This window comes from Arvicanthis niloticus, chromosome 27 (genome assembly GCF_011762505.2).
Source record: "Arvicanthis niloticus isolate mArvNil1 chromosome 27, mArvNil1.pat.X, whole genome shotgun sequence".
Classification (NCBI taxonomy): domain Eukaryota; kingdom Metazoa; phylum Chordata; class Mammalia; order Rodentia; family Muridae; genus Arvicanthis; species Arvicanthis niloticus.
In genome coordinates this window covers 21,290,514-21,311,344 of record NC_133435.1, presented here as the reverse complement: position 1 = coordinate 21,311,344, position 20,831 = coordinate 21,290,514, and the positions used below count along the sequence as shown (strand labels likewise).

Here is a 20,831-nt window from a genome sequence, read left to right as displayed (position 1 = left end):
CTTCCATTTGTCATCGTTTAAGTGACTGAGGCGCTACTAGACTCTCTTCCTGTTTTTGAGACTTGGTTTCATTACACGGCCCAGGTTGGCCTCTAACACACTGTATAGCCCAGGCTGGCCTCACACTTTTCCAACATCCTGCCTCAGCCTCTTGTTTATAGGTGTGTGCCACCATGCCAGGCTCTTTTCTTAGTAGAAAGCTGTCTATGCATTCAAGGGCGTGGCTCGCCTATATTTAGTGAGTTTCTACAGTGCTAGTGTCACTGTACAACAGTCCACTCACAAGAAGACGATCCTAGGCATTTAGAGAAATTCAGAAATACTTCCATGAAGCAGCCATAACACATAGGGTATGGATGGCAAGTATCTCACTTAAATGTTAACATTTAAACAGCATATAATGATATGAAAGTACTTTAAGCCAAATTTTGGCACTGTGGTGTAGAGGCTTTTACAGGTATCATCAACAGCAGACAGAACTGAGAACTTTTCTAGTACAACCAGTCACTGAAACAGTGGTCCATGCCAGGACTATCTGAAGGTTCCTCAGGGTGAGTGGACACCTCCACCAGCCTGGGACTCAGGATGTCTGGGATGCAGGGCTTTCTATGGTAAAAGGTAAATAGTTCAGGTCCTGAAGTTAGGACAAGTTGATATGGCAGGTTCTCTAATAGAATGCGTGGGCACAGATGAAACAGTGTGCTACAGAGAACATGGGCTGTCCCATGGAAGAGGCCCAAGTGCTGTGCTCAGGCTGCCGAGAGCTTGAAGACAGTAGGTGCTAAAGGTACTGTCTCTGAAGTCACCTTTATCATTAGTGCCACTGCTAATGACTGTGGGCTTTCTAAGTCCACTAAGCTTAGAAAACAGGCACCAGCATTAGTTTACCTTCTGATAGATACCTATACTCCAGATTTTAGAAAAACTACAAATAAGTCTTGGCACCCCAAGAATGACAAAAGACAAAGGTAAGGTGTGCAAATGGCTCATTCCTGAATGCACTGACCAAGGGTGAGGTCAGAGACTTAGAGCTGCATCAGGAGAGATAGAGGAGGCTGCAGAATAAATCAGGTGAAGACATCCACCAGCCTAAAACTCAGTGATACTACTCCTAACTTGTAAAACCTAGAAACGCTCGTCAATATTGTGTCATTTATTCATTAGCTTATGAGATTACATGAGTACACTTTTCAAGCCAGAAGTTTCCTGGCGTGACTCAGGCATGCTGGGGGTGCTGGTGACTTCCCTCTGTCCACCAGTGGAATGACCACCATCTTGGTGCGTGCTATGCTCCACTATGGTATGCTTATATGCATTACCACATGACCAAGATGAGACACTGCCCGAGCCCTGTAATGCCTCGTGAAATGGATACAAAACACAGCAGCTCACAAAGCTGTCCTGAGAAGCACTGAAGCAGAATCCACAGACCAGAAACAATTACCACAGAACTGAAATCCCACAGAAGGGCTGAATGAACGCAAACCCTGCACACTCACCTGACCAGAGGATGCCAGCAGGTTAATTGTTGTTAGGAGCATCCAGCCTCTACTGGCTTCTTCACTCTGATTGATCTCCAGAAACTGGACTATGGCCCGACTTGCAGCCTCTGTAAAACCAAAGAAAAGCCAGTAAATAGTGAAATCCCTTATAAACTTGAAACAAACGTAAAACATACCAGGGGAAGGGTCGCAAACACACATTTTATGGCAGCATTATTTCTTCTCTATGAAAAAAATTAAACGCAATCTTTTAATGGATATATTTGTATACCTATATACTCTTATATCACTATAGTGGAAATGTAAGAAGTGGGGAAAAGCCCATGCTGAACCCGTCAGCAGCACTGAAGGAGGAGGTGATGCAGAGCTACAGCTGCCTGGGAAGTGAGCGTGGCTAAGGACTCCCCAGTGAAGGCAGAGAGAAAATGGGAACAAGACAGTCAAACCAAAGAGGGGCAGAGGATCCAGCTCGATACCACAGGGCATGGCACGTAAGTATGTTCTCATCATGCAGAGGAACATAAGCTCTCAAACACACCTTGTCAAGAACATGGATGTGAAATTACGGAGGCAGGCAAGCCGAGGGCTGTTCTTGATCTGGGTGAGACAGAACAAAGCTAGACATACTACTTTAAGACTATTAACCTGAAAGCTCTATGTGCGTGGGGCACACTATGGGGCCTGTGACAATGGGAGTCACAGGATAAGAGTGATATGCTGTCAGGCTCGGTGACCATAGGAGATTCTGAGGGTACATAGACTATGTGAGAGGCTAGCCTGGGGAAATTGTAAGGTGTATGAGCATCACTCACAGAACTACAGAGTTAGAAGAATACTTGAAAGTCCATTTAGTCAGTTAAGACTTAAGACTGGCCAGGACTGGCGAGATGGCTCAGCAGGTAACAGTCCCAGTGCTAAGCACGATGATCAGTTTCGACCAGGATGCATTAGAGGAAGGAGAGAAATGACTCCCACAAGCTGTCCCCTAATGTCTACCGGTGTACACTGGACACCGGTACATGTATAATATATCGCAATAAATCCTTTTAAGAGAGAGAATAAAATGGAGAAATCTAGACATCCTCTCCATTTTATCAGCAGTTTGTCAATTTTAAGATCTGGCATGAATAAAACTTGTCAGATCACAGTGGCTCCTGAAGGACTGGGGAAGACACCAGCACACACTTCACGCTTCACACTGAGGAAGCAGAAAGCGGACTAGAACCTAAAGCCTCAGAGGCGTCTTGTTTTTTCTTCGGTGTAACACAGTCAAACATGTTTGCTTAAATAACAATTCAAATCTTATTTATGATGCCAAGCTAGGCATGTTCTTCTTAACAGGAAACATTAAACCGGTTGTTCTCACTGGGCTGGAGCTATATAAGAACATTTTTAGGACCCATGTTCTAGTTTATTCCGTTTTCACAGAACTGGATGAGTTATTTCTATTAATAAGCCCCTTCTGGTAAAAATTACAAAATGGACAAGAAGTAATTTGCCTACAGTAAACTCATATTTAAATCCAAGCTGTCTAGTCTGCAAGAAATAAAGAGAAATATGAGAGAGACAGAGACAGAGACAGAGACAGAGACAGAGACAGACAGATGACAGACAGAGTTCTGCTGTTCAGGCTCTGACTGTGCAGGCACAAGGGCCTGAGTGTGGCCTCCAGAGTCCACGCTAACAAAAGAGAAAACAAGAACAGAGCGTGTGTGACAGACAGACAGTGTGTGTGTGGACGTGGCGCCTGGACTTATGAACCTGGCTAATGCAGCTGCAGTTACCTATAAAAGTTCAGTATCATACTGAGGCCTTCAGCATTTACAGGAAGGGGAGAGACTCAGGAGGGCCCTTTCCTGGGAGACCGTGACGGTGGCTGGGATAAAGGGTGTCACAGTCTTCACCAGCAAATACACTGAGAAGCTGCCCGCTCACCAGAAAACACCCTCCTGCCTGTGCCCAAGCGATCCTAGGTAACTTCAGTGGGTTGGGAATGAAACAGACATGAAAGCAAAATGGGGGTGGGGGATGCTTGCTGGAAAGAAAGGTTTCGGTGAGAAAGGGAAGGGAAGAGAGGTCGGAATGGGAAATGATTAAAATCTATTATGTACAAGTAAAAGACTGTTGAAAATTAAAAAGAATAAAAGCTGGATTTGTGAGAAGTGGACCACCAGCCTATGGTGAGTTCCAGGCCAGTGAGACCTTGTCCAAAGAAACAAAACCAAACAAATAAAATAAAGCAACACCCAGACAACAATCCCGAGGCCCAGCCTCTGGTCTCAACATGTGTGTACATGTGGTGTGCACACAGGCATGCATACTGACACACTCATACATGAACTAGGAAAAAACGAAACCAGAGCAGCCAAGAGAAACCCAATACCTGAGAAGTTACAGTGGTGGTGGACTTCTTCCTGTGCTCATTAAACTTATGCCTCTCCAGCCTTTCTCCAGAGCACATAGGCCACGGGACAGATTCCTCACTGTGCCTTGATAACTTGTGGTCATTGACCAAACACAGTATTGCCACTAAGAGTGTGCTCAGTAAGTACCTGCCAACGAGCCTGACCAGAGCGTAGGAAAGATGTCACAGTGTCACCCAGATCCAACTCACTACGGACAGCTGAGATTACTCAGCATTAAGGAAGGGGAGAAAAGAGCTTGTATCTCACAGATTTCCGACAATCTTATTATACAGAAAAGAAAAAAGACCATCACTCAGCAAACTACTTCAGCAACTATAGCTTGAAAATTTGTTGTAAAAACTGAACTGAAACTATTTCTTGCAAGGCTACAAAAAAAAAAAAAGCCACTGACACAGGTCAGAAACCACATGGCTCTTCCCCTCAGAGTAATTAAACAGATGCAAGATAGACACATCCCCAGGTAGCTGAAACGCCTGGCCAGACCAAATGCATTTCTTTATAACTGGGAACTGTTTATTTTTAAACTGTGCACTTCCAATTTCATAACGCAACATCTTTAGAATCTGACTCGTACTTCTGACCATGTCTAGTCTCCGAGCATGCCGGCACGCTACCTAACAACAACACTGGTCAGGAAAAGATTTGGTCAGTGCCCATGATATTACTCAGACAGGAGAAAAAAGATTTTTAAAGACAGGGTGTTAAAACGAAAACATCAAAAACATACTTTTGATTTTAAACCATTAATACTTCTGACTTATTACATCTATCTATACAATACTAAGCATTTATACTTGAAAGAGATGAATAGCTTTTTATTTATTTATTATTATTACCATCATTATGATTAAGGTGTGTATATGTGCGCACACGCGTGTACGTGCCTGTGCAAATGCACATGTGTGCACACATGAGCAAGGCCTTACACAGCATGAACACAGAAGTTAGCAGACAGCTTTGGGAGCTGGCTCTTTCTCCTATCACCATAGGTTCCATTGACTGAACTTACATCGTCAGACTCTTCCCAACTGAGCCATCTTGTTGGCTCTGTCAGTCTTAGATTTGCGACAGGTTCTCAGGCAGCTTCCACTGCTTTGCTGTCCTTACCCCTCTGCTTCAACCCCCACTGCCACGCCTGCCAAGAATGTGCTTTGTATATATTTTGTCTGACAGTAAACATTAAGAGACTCTTCATGGTTTAAAAGGACTAGGGGGCAAGGGGACAGACATCGTCTGGTAACAATACTCATGCTCCGTGGGAATGCCAAATAAATAAAATAGTGAAAATAATCAAAAGAACAAAGTCAGTATAATCCTTCACTATGTCTCTTCAACACCTTTGTGGAGCTGGTAGGAAAGACCTAAGTTATACCAGCAGTATGGTGCAATTGGTGCCAGGCTTTGAATCACATATCCGAACCAATGAAAAGGTCTAGACCGCCTTTGTGGCTGGATGATATGAAAAAACCCCAAACTTCCCTGGTAAAATGAGTTATTAGGCTGGAGAGAGCCAGGTGGTTGATTACACATACTGCTTTACAAGACTTGGGCTCAGTTTCCAGCACCCACATGGGAGAGTTCACAGCTACGTGGGACTCCAGTACCTGGGTTGAGATGCCTTTTTCTGGTCTTCAAAGGCATCTGTAATCACATGCACCAACACACCAAACACCCATATCCACACAGGTAACTAAAGATAATGACCTTAAGCAGGAACAAGAAATGGATTATATCCTCATACAACAAATGTATGCAGAAGAACCTTTCACTTTAACCTGCCAATTTCAATCTATTGTCATTTACAATTAAAAGGGATCCCCCACTTTTTTATTTAAGTGAGGAGGAAGCAGGTCCATGTAAAACACAAACTTCATTTATAGTGGCTCTACGACTCTTTGTCCAGGCTGAGGATATAGCTCAGTGGAAAACCAAACCCCTTACATCTAGCCACAAACACTTTTAATTTCAGTGGCATTTAGCAGATCTAAGCTAAATGATGACTTAAGGGTCTTAGCATTAGTGAAGACACACATGAACTCAACTCTGAGTTACAACGAGTGGTGCAAGTCCCATGTTTGCCAATGCATATCAAGAGAAACAGAAGACAAAAACAAACAAACAAACAAACAAACAAACAACCCGACACAGAGATAGTAGAGCGTGAATTAGGTAACTAGGCAAAGAACAACATCCTTAAGAGAGACGTAAGTTCCTGCAGCACACAGACAGACAGCAACAGACAGTGATTTCCAGAAGACAGATTTAGAGTGACTGAAGTCCACTTCCTACCTCCCTTTGTGAAGTAACTCGAAGGCACAAGCCGTTGGTTCCAATGGCACTCCAGGAAGATGGCGTAAGTCAGATTAGTACTAGTACTGCATTCATTTTACTAATGGACTCAAAAAAGCCCCAAGTAGCCTTGGCTCTCTAACAAAACAAACAAACAAACAAAAACAAACAAACAAAAAACAAAAAGCAAACAAAAAACCCAAACCAACCAAACAAAATAAAAACACAGAGAGAGAGAGAGATCTGCAAAGTTACAGATTTCTATAACCTCTGTACTTGTTTCTTTTTATATGCCACATGTGCACGCCGTGGGAATGGTATTACCTGATGGTGTGGTGGCTCTGAACTCCTTAGAGCACAGCACACTGTTTTTCAGGTTGGAAAAGAAAGGCTGGGATGTCTCACTGGGGATCCACGACAAGGCTCCAACCCTGTCGCTGGAGGACTGGGCCCCTCATCACACCCAGCTTCTCTATCCTTGGCATGGTGCCCCTGGGGACTGCACTACTGGTTTTAACCAGAGCTCTGCATGTATCGATGTCACCCACAACACACTGAAGATGTAACTGTGCACAGCGAACTCTTAGAAAATATATATAAGCTTTAAAATGTTAAAGCTAAAATTATATAAACATTCAAAATATGATAACTATATGCCTTAAAATCCCTTAATAATCAGATGCCAACAATGGGGAAAGTAAATAAGGAGCATCCTGAGATTCTTGTATTGAATTCTTGTATTATTCTTGCTATGTCCCGGGTTGGGGGGAGGCTATAAATACTTCAAAATTAAACTTACAATATTTGCATAACTACTACTGTAATTAAGAGTGAAACATACTCTCTATTTCAGACATCTGTCATCTCACCCAAAAGATTGTCTTATGCATAAAAGATCTTTAAGGGAGTTAAGACAACAAGCTTGTAGTTAGCACCTTGTCTTCCTGCAGACAGCTCAGCATGAAAGGACATCAACAATGATGACAGAAAAGCCAGTGAAATAAGTCTAGAGAGAGACCTTTCCTAATCTCAGGTGTCAATGACCAGAGCTAACATCACAGTGAGATTTCCCTTCCTACCACCTGTCTACAGCCACACTAATCTTACATCACAAGTCTTCGTTCTGACACAATTAACTAGAACAAGAGTGTCGGCTAAGAAAGGATCCAGTCCCACTTTGGACGTAGGAGGGAATGGGGTCAGATGCTTTAACCGTCTCTTTCATTAGACACTTTCCAGGTACAGAGGTAATCAAAGCCACCTGTTTCAAATCTAGTCATTGAATCCCGTATTGTATCGCCTCACATGAATGGATTTAATCCTCAATTAAAGACATTCTAATTACTCCATGGGCTACATAATGGGCTTGGGTTAAGATGAATATCTCAGATCACATATTTAACTCTATTTGCTGAAATGCCACTGCCCTGCTCTGAGCTGCCATGTCCACTGTGAAGCTACACACAGATGGGGCATCTGGGAAGAAAGCAGGGTGAGATCTGGTCCTGAGGGTGAGTCCCTCACAATGGGATGAGTTCACACCTTAAAAAACTCCTGAGGGCTGCTACCTTTCTCTGTCCTAGCTGAATTCAGGGAGAGAAGAGAGCTTTCTGTGAAACAGAAAAATCACCAGTACACAAGAACAAAGCAGAAACTTGATACAGAAAGTGCACAACCTTCCTCCTCCACTTCTGCTGGCTTTCCACACTTCATCTTAGCCAAAAGGCCAAGAAGTGATCCCTGTTGGCTTTCAAACTCCAAGTCAGATATGTCTTTAAGGAGAGTCTGGAATAATTCTCTGGGAAATCTTTCTTTCATTAAGAGAAAAATCACCAACCAAATGACTTAGCAAGACAACCTTACTCTGACCTCACGTACCAGGTTCCAGCTACAACTGGGACTTTTTGTCAAAAGGAGGATTGATCCAATACTTGCTACAAGATTGTCCCAGATGACTGCCTCCACAGGCTCCTCCAGAATTACCTTACTGGCCTAACTCCTGACTTAGGTTTCCTAGTGCTGGGATGAAACACATGACCAAGGCAACTTGCAGAGGAAACAGTTCATTGCATCCTTGTGCTTCTAGGCAAGAGTCCATCCCCCAGGGAAGTTGGAGGAACTCAAGGCAGGGGACAGAAACAAGCCATGGAGGAATGTTCTTTACTGGATTGCTCAGTCTGCTCTCCTCTACCTCCTAAGACCATGGGCCCAAGGGTAGCATTGCCTAGAGAGCTTGCCTGGCCTCCATTCAGTGAAGTGAGCCCTCCCACATCACTCACTAACCAAGAAAATGTCCCACAGGTCAATCTAGTGAACATTGTTCTCAACTGAGGTTCCTTCTTCCCAAGCCATTATAGCATTTGTCAAGCTGAAAAAACTAAACAGAGCAGCCCTTACGTTGCTTATGGTGTAACAGGAAACACACACACATACATACATACATACATACACACACACACACACACACACACACACACACACACGTCACTCATGAAGCTGAGAAAGAGAACAGTAGTTTGGAAGGGTGAAAATGTTTTGATTACAGCAGTCAAGAAAGCACGACTTAATCCAGGCCGGCAGAGAGAAGCCAGGTAAGGACTGTCCTTGGGGAGGAGCTCGGTCAGGAGAGGGGTGCAAACAGTCATCTCTGCAGGCTGCAGAAGCTCATGTTGATCAAAATACAGAAGGGAAACAAGACTGAAGGGGGGAAGCGGGTGGGCGGATGGCAGACTGGCCGGGCTCCCTCCCACAGAATTTCAACAGCACTTTGAGAGAGCTGCCTGGCTCCACTTGGGTCTGCTTCTGTAAGTACCTGTGGATTTGTTTGAAGCTCTCCTCCGAATCTCCGTCACCATTAATCGGGAGACTTGAGTTGTGAACTGCAGAAGGTCAGAAAACTTTTCTGTCATGGTATTTGGTGGAGCATTTCCAAAAACCTGTGAATGAGAGAACACATTTAGTGAGGGGCTGCCCCTTTGTGTCTGAAATTAGCAAGTTCAAAATGTGACGTAACTTGCAGATCAAGTCACATGAGTGCAGTTACATTTACTCTGAACCTGCTCACACCTAAAGATGATGGCTTTTGAAAGATCACATCTGGACGCACGTCTTTATACATACGAATGTGCCGAGTATATGATCAACTAAGTCAGAAGGAAAAGTCTCACTGACAAACCTCAGAAAACACAACCATTCTCTGAGGAGACCTGACTGAGACCTTAGAGAGATGTCTAAGGGGAAGGGGAGGTTCTTTGGTAGGAAGAAGCAGGGGCTGACGGACACTGAGCAGAGCTCACCCCCCCCCGCCCCCATCTGCTTTTTCACAAGTTTCTAAACTCTAACCAGTCATCCCTAATACAAGGCTCTCATGAAAAGGACAAAGCAATGAATAGAAAGCTCGTAAATAAACTTGCCTTCACAAGAATTTAGGACAAATGAACTTTGGAATAAATAATTCTTACAGGTAAGCTGGTGTGGGCTCAGCAAAGACGGACAGAATGACAGCCCATCATAAAAAAAAAAATAGTGTTTTAATAACTACAGAGGGAGATATAATGGGAATTCTGTCTGTTAGGCTGTCATGACAGTTCCCATTTATAACACTGTATTCATATTATCAATGTTCCAACGTCACGATGAAGAGACCGAACACAACTCACGGACTTTCCCAAGCTAACACCACACTGTGCTCTTGTAGGAGTGCTCCTATGTAAGGCTGGTTGTTTACACGCACACTGTTCTTACAAGCAAACACTACCTGGAGACTGTTAAAGAACACTGGGGCTGACGGGTATACACCACTATGCCCCTAGCTCAGGAAGCTGGGAGGGGGAGCCCGGAGGCCAGAGCCAGGCTGTGCTACACAGTAAGACACTGACTCAAAGCCAAAAGCAAACCAAAAATAAACCAGCAAACAAAGCCAGAGCAACACAGAGGGACCCATATTGCGCTCACAAGGTTTGGCTCAGTTAGTCAAAAGAGAAAAACCTAGACAATCATACTCCTCCTGTCCATCCTCAAGTCTCCCTATAACAGACTCATACATGTACACTATATGCATGTGGACATCTCAGCATCTGTCATACATGTATGCTATATGCATGTGAACTTCTCAGCATCTGTCATATGTATGTTATATCCATATGGACTTCTCAGCATGTCATACATGTATGCTAAATGCATATTAATGTCTCGGCATGTCATACATGTATGAATGTGAGCATCCCAGTATCTGTCATACATGAATGCTTTATGTATGTGGACTTTTCCATACAATAAGAGACTTTATCCCACAGAGCCTAACAATATATGCAGAAACCCTCCTACATCCTTACATTGATAACTGCTTCAAATCAGCCTAAACATAAGAGAAGCCGTGTGCAAAGGCTGCTCTGCTCTAGCAGGAACCTGCTCCAGCAACTGCACAAAAAGAATTTTTAGAGTTCAAAGAACAAACTGTTTTTACAGAACTCCTCAATTCTTTCCTGCTACAGGCTTGCTTGCTTGCTTGTTTTGTTTGCTTGCTTGCTTGCTTGCTCGAATTGGTTTGGTTTTTTGAGACAGGGTTTCTCTGTGTAGCCCTGGCTGTCCTGAAACTCACTCTGTAGACCAGGCTACCTCAAACTCAAGAGAATTCACCTGCCTCTGCCTGCTGAGTGCTAGGATTAAAGGCGTGCAACACACAACTTGGCTTTTGCCCCCTGCTACCGTTTTTAAAATTAAAAAAGTGGTTTATTCGTATGTATGTGTGTTTTGCCTGCACTTGTGTATGTGCACTGTGTACATAAAGACACGTTTGCCCGGGGTCTGTGGAGGCCAGAAGACTGCACCAGATGCCCTGGAACTGGAGTTATGGTCTGTTAAGAACTGCCATGTGGGGCTGGAAACTGAGTCTGGGACCTCTGCAAGAGAAGCCAGTGTCCTTAACCACAGACCCATCTCTCCAGCCCTCACTGACCCAGCTTTCCAGTCCCCTGCTACGAGTCTTTGACAAAAGAATACTTTTAGTTAAATCTATCCCCTGTTAAATAAAATGCATAGCTCCCTTTTTGTGATACTTGTGTCTGAGCTCACGGCTTCAAGCATCCATGGTAAGTATCTCTACCAGCGGGGCTATGATGCAAGCAAGACCAATATACCTCAACGAACTATAAAGCGGATAAACGTTCAAACACCTATTCATGGTGCACACTTGAATTCTTACCACTTATAAGAGTTGAAGAAAGTTTATAAAAAAAAAAAAAAAAAGTCATGTCTTCTATAGTATAAGAATGTAGTGATTCAAGCAAATGTGAATTTTATTGCTTTGTTTTTATCAAGAAATCTTTTCGAAAGATTCAAAAGTATTCACAAATAGTTCCTGACCTCTCTCTATGTGCCAAGCAGTGATCTAAGAGTTGTGAACTCATAAGTAAATGAGGGCTGTACTCTATAATCTAGTGTTGATCAAGTTCACATTTTAATTTAGATGACAAATGTTAAGCAAATTAGCTTAAAAATTATAATGGCCCAGTTCACTCCCTAGTAACTAACACTAACACACACACACACACACACACATACACACACACATACACACACACATACACACACACAAAGAATGAGAGACTGAGAGAGAGAATAGCACATAGCACATAGACTATAATTTCACACTTTATAATTTTATAATTTTATAATTTTATGCCTATAATCCTATGGCCTAGGAGGATCGGAACCACAGAGAGATTCTGTTTCAAAAAGCAAAATAACTATTAAAGTTAAGGGTTCAGCTCAGTGGTAGGGTATGCACTTAGAATGTAGAATTCCATAGGTTCCAAAATAATTTTTTTGGTAGTCCCTACTACCAAAAAATAAATAAAATATAGTAAATTAAAATTAACTTAAGGGGCTGGAGAGATGGCTCAAACAATTAAGAGCATTTGCTGCCCTGGCAGAGGACTCAAGTTAAGTTCCCACAGTAGGAGGCTCACCATCGCCTGGAACTCCAGTACAGGGATCTGATGCCCTCTTCTATGCACACACACATTAAAAAAAAAAATCCCAAGCATGGTGGCATACACCTTTAATCTCAATGATTGGGAGGTAGAGGCAGGTAGATTTCTGTGAGTTCCAGGATGGCCTGAGGTACATACTGATGCCCTGTCTTCAACAAAGAAACAAACAAAGCCTTTAAAATGAAGGTAGCCATATGCTACGAGGACTGAGAACAAATGTTCAGGGAAGAGGAAGGCTGTGATAGACAAAAGTCTATCTGAGGAGATGACGTGGACCAAGGATGGCCCTGGATGATGCTGGAACGAGGGCAGAAGTGTGCAAACCTTGGAAGTACCAATGGGTCACAGTGGCAGAGAAAGGATGGAGAGTCCAGGTGGCCTGGACCAAGGTAAGATGGAAGAACCCAGAAGTAAAACCTTAGCATGGGAAAGATGATCACACAAGGGGAACAAACAAAAGCCTGTTCTTTGTGCCTGACTGCAGTATCGCCATCCATAAACACCAGGTATGCTTCACCACCTTCAACCAAACAAAGCTATACCACATAAATGTGTGTTGGGAAGGAGGGAGCGTGGGCATGAGCCGTGAGGACACTTGGCACGTGCTCTCAAATGCTCTCTCCATCTCTGTCTCTGTCTCTCTGTGTGTCTCTCTGTGTCTCTGTCTCTCTGTTTCTGTCTGTCTCTCCATGTGTCTGTCTCTCTGTCTCTCTCTGTGTCTCTTTGTTTCTGTCTGTCTCTCCATGTATCTGTCTGTCTCTCTCTGTCTCTCTCTGTGTCTCTCTGTCTCTCTCAGTGTATCTCTGTCTCTCCATGTGTCTGTCTGTCTCTCTCTTGTCTCTTTGTCTCTGTCTTTTTCTGTCTCTCTCTTTCTCTGAAACTTTTGCTCAAGTGATTCCCTTCCCATCAAGGGAGACAATCAAGAAGGAGACTCAGATTCAGCACATTTAACACAAAAAGGGTTATATAATAAATCTGCGCCATTTGTGACCCAGACTGTAAGTCGGGGGTGGGGGAGGGATGTGGCAGATTTGAGGAACATAAACTACTGCATAGCACATTCAATAACAACAGTGCTTCAAAATAACAAGGATGTACAGTGTTTCTAGCAGCGTTCAAATGCTTAAGTCTCATTAGTTAAGAGTCTAATTAAACTACAGAGCAGGGGTGGCTACCCTCCTCCTCCACAGCTAGAGAGAGAGAGCAAGACTACAGATGAGGCCACTCTGATTCTAGAAGCACTCGGTACAGTTTTCTCAATGAAGCTCTGTCTGAGCCCTATCCCTGTAAGTGCATACTTATGCCCTTAGGGAGATGTACAGAACTTGACTTGGTATTAAAAGAGTTATTTTTATGGGTTAGTTTTTTCATTTTAACAGTGTTGTGAATCAAACCCAGGACCTCACACATGTGAGAGACATGTTATTCCCTAAGCCCCCTTAAAATAGTGATTTTTAATATCTACCTAAATATTGAAAAATTTCCTAGCAATTGAATGAAAATAAGTATGTTTGGCATATTCAGAGAAAATAAATTAATGGTGTTATTTAACAATATGCATAAATTGGGACCCCAGTCTATATTTGTTATTGAATGATATTATTAAAGAAGAAGAAAATATAGGGAATAAAGAAGTTGGAAGGTTTACAAAATCTTCTACATAGGGTATTTTGTTTCTTAAATATACACAATATGTACAATACTGACCAATAGTCCTTGAATAACTGCTATGGATATAAAAGATGCAACAAAACCCATAATCTGTTTAAATTTGAGATCTCTTTCTTACCTGGTTCTAAGCGTGTGTGGCCCTGACTAAAGCCAACAATTTTAAAAGCAAAGGTCATTTGTAAGGGATTTGGACAGTCTTCAACTTGGATACCTCTCAAATAAAAGTTGGAAATACTTTTAAAAGCAAGAAGGATCTCTTGAGGATCGAGTTCATAAATATTAATTTCAAAATAAGACTATGATGATATACTATAACAATTAACAATGGCCTTTTATGAAATTTCATAGACAATAAAAGAACCTATTCATTTCGAAAAGTTTCATTCTGAGTATTTTTTTTTTTCTGTGAGGTTGTGCTCTTGGACATAAAGGTTAATTATTTTTGAGAATGCCAAGTAAATATTACCGTCTGTTCTCAGACCCTCCATAATCAGGGGATAACAGCAGCTGCCCTGCAGGACCATGGAGGCCACGGGAGACATTTCAAGCACTGTACATAAAGCCTGGCCCAGAAAAGAATATTCAGCATGTCAATACCAACCCACGTCTGGGGGGGGGGTAAAAAGTCACACACTGAAACAACACAGGACAAACTTTAGAAGCTATCTGTACAGAGAAGCCTGTGTCCAACCATATGACAGTTTGCTCAGCATGAAGCACAAATCAGGCAAAGTCACAAAAAAACCAACTCATTTTAGCAAACACTGTATGATCTGGCTGGCCATAATGCCATACCAAGTCATTCAATTCACCAAAAATATTTCCTGTTAGTGGAGAATATTCATGCACAAATGGCCAAACATTACTAAACAAATTATCATCAATTTGTAGATTTAATAAAAGTGGAAATTCATGCTTCTTAGTGTTCACCCAATGAGTGCAATTTGTATATTTTAATCAGTCATAACGACATAGGAATTACATCCAATCCTTACATTACTTGGGAAATTCCTAGGAAGCTAATAAGAGGCCTTCCCACCACACACATGTGCACGCGAGTGCGCAAACACACACACACACACACACACACACACACACACACACACACACACACAAAATCAGTTCACTGAACCAGGAGTAGGTATATGCCAGTACTCTAATCATGCAGAAGTCAGATATCATGTTAGAGTTGGTGTTGAGAGCTCAGAAGTGAGCTGGGCAGAAACTCAGGGGTACACTAGCTGTCTAGCACACAGGAGGCTCTAAGTTCCAACTCAAGAAACTGAAATAGAGAAGCTGAAAGCAATTCTTCTGACTGCTTTAAACAATTATCGTGCCTTTGAAATGTTCATAGTCTGAGAGAAGGGAATTATCGTACAGTAATCAACAACTAGTAAAATATCATAAATTTTTTAAAAACAACTTTGAAGTAGAAAAACAAGGACATCTTACAAAGTTCTTGTAAATTTTACTGGTTCCAGTAAGATTAATGACTTTTTGAACAGAGCTTAAACTGGTGGTCTCATAGCCAATTTCCTCTCCCATTTTTTTTATTAATCATTTTATTTGTTTTCATTTCAAATGATATCCCCCTTCCCAGTTTCCCCTCCACCAGCTCTAATCCCATTCCCCCCAACTCCCTCCTCTCCTTTGTCTCTAAGAAGGTGCTCCTCCACTCACTCACCCACTCCCACCTCCCACCTCTACCATCCCCCTACGCTAGGGCATCAAACCTCCACAAGACCAAGGGCCTCCCCTCTCAATGATGTCAGATAAGGCTATCCTCTGCTACATATGCAGCTGGAGTCATGGGTCCCTTTATGTGTACTCTTTGATTGGTGGTTTAGTCCCCGGGAGCTCTGGGTGGTTCGGTTAGTTGATATTGTTCTTCCTATGGGCTTGTAACCCACTTCAGCTCCTTCAGTGCTTCCCCTAGCTCATCCAGTGGGGTTCCCAGCTCAGTCTGATGGTTGGCTGTGAGCATATGCATCTGTATTGGTCAGGTGCTTGTAGAGCCTCTCAGGGGACAGCCACACCAGGCTCCCAACAGCATTCTGCTCCCAGTTTTAAATGGCTGTTTTAACTCACTCTCTCCTTCCTCCTCGAGCTCCTATTCTACTGTCGCCTCCCTTATCACTCTTGGCAGATAGCAAAGGGAAAAAGCATGTTCTGTGAATGTGCTGATATTTTCATTCTCTCTGTAGGCTATTGACCACAACCCAATAGATGCTGTATGAGCTAACCCTTCCTATGTTCCTTCCATCCCAGCTATTCTGACTGACCGGCCAGCAAATCCCAAAGCACAAGGGACCTGCTCTCTCCACAACAGGACAGTCTAGATAAGATGCAATGAGGATACAGTCACCTCTGATGGTCTCTACACTCTTAAGACTCATCAGTCATTACTGCCTCTCCTGTCCACACTATTATTCCAAAAATAAAATAAACTTTCTTAGGCTCAGTATTCACTCTCCCTACTCTAGATCCCTGGAGGACATTTTCTGCCAAAGTCAACAGGAAGCTAAGGTCCCCAAGCAAGGTCTTCTCCAACAAGCAACACAAATCCATATTCACACCAGCAAGTCTGTTTTCCATGGGAGCTCGGTGACTACCATGCGCTGCTTCTCCATCCACCTGTAACCTGACACCACAACCTTCCCTTCGCCCTCCTTCTCCCATCTAAGTTTACTGTCCTTGAAAGTTTACAAATCTCTCCCTTCCTGGGCTTTTCTTTTTTTTTTTTTTTTTTTTTTTTGCCTTTCTTTTTTAAATGATCAAGCCTGAATCTTCCTCTAATCTTAAAAAACGAAACAAAACAAAAAACCCACCAACAGCTAAATCTGTTTATATGCTGCCAGGTTTTTGCCAACTGGATACAAACTTCAGTCACCTAGAAAAAGGAGTGGCCTCCACAGGGTGGTTGGGTGGTCGCTGGGTGTCTGTAAAGCATCATCTTAATTAGTGATTGATGTGGGGGGCCCACCCCACGGAGGCTCCTGGACTAGGTGAGGAAGCAGGGTGAGCAGGCCAATGAGCAGTGCCCCCCACGGTTCCTCCTCTGCTCCTGTGTGAATTCCTCCACTGGCTTCCCTCAGAGACCCACTGTGATCTTGCCTTTTGATTCTCTGGCCTGACTCAGCACCTTCTGTAGAGACCTCCCAACTTCTTTCTTACACAAAGTGCCCAACCTCAAGTGTTATGTTTTGTTATGGTGACACCAGGCTAACAGAACTTCTATCAGTATCTTTTGTCAGAATTTCTTTCAAACTCAGCAAAGCCTAGTGTATTCATTCCTTTCTTCTCCCATTCACTCCTCAACTCACTGCCTTCTAGCTCCACTTGGGACTGTCTGCTTCAGGTTAGCCTCTGGGCACACCTGTGAGGAACTATTTGATTAAGTTAGCCTCTGGGCACATCTGTGAGGGTTGTCTGGCTAGGTTAACCTCTGTGCACATCTGTGAGGGTTGTCTGCTTAGGTTACCCAGGTTAGCCTTACTATCTGATTAAGTTAGCCTCTGGACACACCTGTGAGGGCTGTCTGGTTAGGCTGGCCTCTGAGTATGCCTGAGAGGGATTATCTAGTTTATATTGACTGAAGTAGAAAGGCTCACTGTAACGGAGCAACAAATAGGAAAGTGAGCGGAACACTGAGTATTCACCTCCCTCTGCTTCCTGACCATGGATGCAAAGTGACCAGTTCCCTCAAACTCGATAGCCTGGGGCTTTAAACTCCTGCCATTATAACCTCTGCACACCAACAGCCTGGGACTTTAAACTGTGAGCCAAAACAAACCTTAAGTTTTCCTTAAGTTATTTTGGTCAGGAATGTTAACACAGTAACACTACAGGTAGGTAATCTTATTTTTATTTTACAGCACAAAAAATGAAGATGACTGCCTCTCTCCAAGTGCAATAAACAACTGAAATCCTGACTCCAGCGCAGACAAGGCAGGTGGTACAGAAAAGTTGGAGATTAGGTAAAACTCTATGTACCGAGTATGAGCTATCAACCTCACTCCATAATGTGGCTTTAAGAAAACACTAGTGTCAAGCTGATAAAAAACTCTTGCTTCCTAAGATAAGAATGCAGTCAAGAAATAAGCCCTGTGGCTATTCTGACCGGGAGAGATCACAACTGTGGAAGCCACGTAACCCAGCCGCACCAGCACACCCACGAGCTCAGCACACCCAGAGCCCCCACTTTTCTACACTCGTCACTTCCAGAATACTTTCAATCTCTCATCCTTAAATATCAGCGCAGATGATGAGGAGAAAAGAACAGCCTGCAGTTTCCAGACGATATGCCAACAGAGAGAACGAGATAGAGAAATGAAGTGAGAGAATCAGAAACTGGGGAGGGAGGGGAGGGAGGGAAGGAGGGAGGGAGGGAGGGGACAGGAGACAGAGTGGAAAGGAAAGGAGATCTGGGAAGGGATATAGTTAGGGGAGAATGGAGTGAGTCAGGAGGAAGAGAGAAAGAGAGGAAAGAAGAAAGGGACCAGGAACACAGAGAGACCAGAGAGAAGGGGTGAGAGGGAATGGGGAAAGAAGGAGAGGAGTAGGCAGGGAGGTCAGAGTCAGAAACTAAAGAGATTATGACATCAGGGAACAGCTCTGAAGGAGCAAAGGTGATATACACACCAAGACTCATCTTTGCAGGATATTGACCCCTCAGCCAGGAGGCAACAGACACTAAGAATTCATGAGGTACAACTGCATGGAGAAGGAGAGAGAGAAGTGTGTGAGGCAGGGGGTCTGGAGTATGTGAAGCAGGGGGATTGAGTGTGTGAGGCAGGGGCACTGAGTGTGTGAGGCAGGGAGACTGCAGTGTGTGAGGCAGGGGGACTGGAGTGTGTGAGGCAGGGGGATTGAGTGTGTTGTGGTTGGGAGGGGCAGGAAGCAAGTTCTTACAATTAAAAAAGGACATTCAGGACAGAGCTGGAAAAGCCTGCATTAAGAGCTTCCAGGCAGCAGCATTAGCAGACAGCAACAGGAGCGCCGAGCCCACCACAGAGCTCCTAAACTTCTCAAAGCTACATGCGTGCAAACCCTCGGTCGATATCAAAAGGACATTTTAAAAAGTTGCAACAAAATCGTTTGTGCTGTAATAGCAATACATGAAAGCATAGAGTCTCCTTACATTCTCTGTAGACAGCAAGTATCCCCTTATGTGATGTGTCAGAAAGCCAGCTGAACAGAGCACACTGCTTGGCTTTTTCCTTTGAGATGCTCTCGCTATGTAGCCCAGGCTAGCCCTGGACTCTTCAGATCCACCTGCCTCCTGAGTGCCAAGGTTAAGGGTGGCACCACTATCCCATCTGTGAGGACTTCAAAGCTTACAAAGGGCTTGACAATCACACAACAGAATAACACAGGACAACTGACAATCTTGCCTCTTCTAAACTCAGCCACTTTCCACATCAGGACTGAAGAGGACTAAGTCAGCACTCCACACTCTGCTGGCCTTCAGCCTCTCCCACTATAGAAATGGAAAGGAAAGCAAAAGCTTCAGAGCCGTGGCTCTCACACTGTAGCACAGGCTGATAGTGAGCCTGCCATTTTCTCCATCTCCCAGGTGCTGGGACTACAGATGTGTGCTCAACATCTGGCTCAAAACAAAGTAAGAAACAAAACAAGTCCCATGCAATCTATCGTCCACCTGTGGTCTGCCACCAACCGTAAGACGTCCGAGGTACCAGCCATCCTGAAAGCTGGACTCACCCTGTTGAACACTGGCAGCATCATGTACAGCTTCTCCTCCTGCTCCTTCTGGGTCATGTGCCTCGGAGGGTGGCACAGCTCGGTGAAGAGCCGGCGGAGGTGCATCAGGCCCAAGGCGTTGTCCTGCGGGCTGCACTCCTCCTGTCGAGGTCGCCCCATGATCCTCTTCACCATGTTCATCTTGGCTGGTGGGTGAAACACACTTCTGTTTCTGTAGGAAAAGGTCAAGACATGAAGAGTCAACATGACCCTGCCTTGCCTCGGCTAAGCAAGCTTGTGAGAACTTTAAATAGTCCCATGACAGCCCAACATTCTGCCTCTTCTTTAAACGCAGACTAGCCCAGAACAACCCTATGAACCGTGCAACCTCAACTCCATACTGGCTCCCACGATTTATATACAATACAATGGGGCAAGTAAAAAAGCTTCCCCATTCATTTAATATCACCTGCAAATCATAAAGGGATCAGAAACCTTGCTACCCTGTGTGGCTTAACCTTGCTACCCTGTGTGGCTTAACAGTTAAGCACACATGTGGAAGGAGCAAAGCCAGGAAGTGAACCCTGACCTATAACACCTATAATCAAACCCCACAAATTTTCTAGTTTCAATTTTAAAATGTTTTGATGTGAAGGATTCTGTGCATGTGATGAACAACTTGTTAGTCTGAAAACACACAAATTAAATAGAATGATATCCCCTTACACATTATAAATATAAAAAGATTGATCACAGAACTAAAGACCACTGTCTTAAGCTGTGGTTGGAAACCTTGGTTAAGTCTCACTAACTCGTCACAGTAATTGACATTTTTTTTTTTTTAAAGAAATCGCAGAAGAAGCCAATGGTGCATGTGGTAAGGGTGGCTACTCTCGGATGACACATATTTTAGGTAAGGATGCATAGGTGCACGCTGTGCAGTTATGTAACACGAATCCCTCCAATCCCTCGCTGGACCCAAGTCAGTAAACTAACCACTGAGTTCAATCATACTTTGAGAAAGCAACAACAACCATTCAGTTATTTCCAACTGTGCCGGGAATTAGCTAATCTCAGACACAAAGCCAGGAAATTTAACAAAGGAACCAGGAAGGCTGGAGGAACACTATGAATCAGTGGAATCCGCATGAAACAGTTTCTTTTTAGTCTGCAAGAAAGTTGCCATGCCTGCTTTTATTTCTGCTGACGTTACATGCCAGTAAGCTACAGCTCAGGAAAAGAAAGGCTAC

General features: G+C 43.6%; 1 protein-coding gene across 1 annotated transcript in view; it reads right to left on the bottom strand.

The window, feature by feature from the left end:
• Wdfy3 (WD repeat and FYVE domain containing 3) overlaps positions 1-20,831 on the bottom strand; it is a 223,789-nt gene that overhangs the window by 125,254 nt on the left and 77,704 nt on the right. Inside the window, 3 exon segments of the mRNA XM_076926347.1 lie at positions 1,500-1,609; positions 9,030-9,153; positions 19,603-19,813. Of these exon segments, the coding sequence (XP_076782462.1) occupies positions 1,500-1,609; positions 9,030-9,153; positions 19,603-19,782 (414 nt within the window). The 5' untranslated portion in view covers positions 19,783-19,813.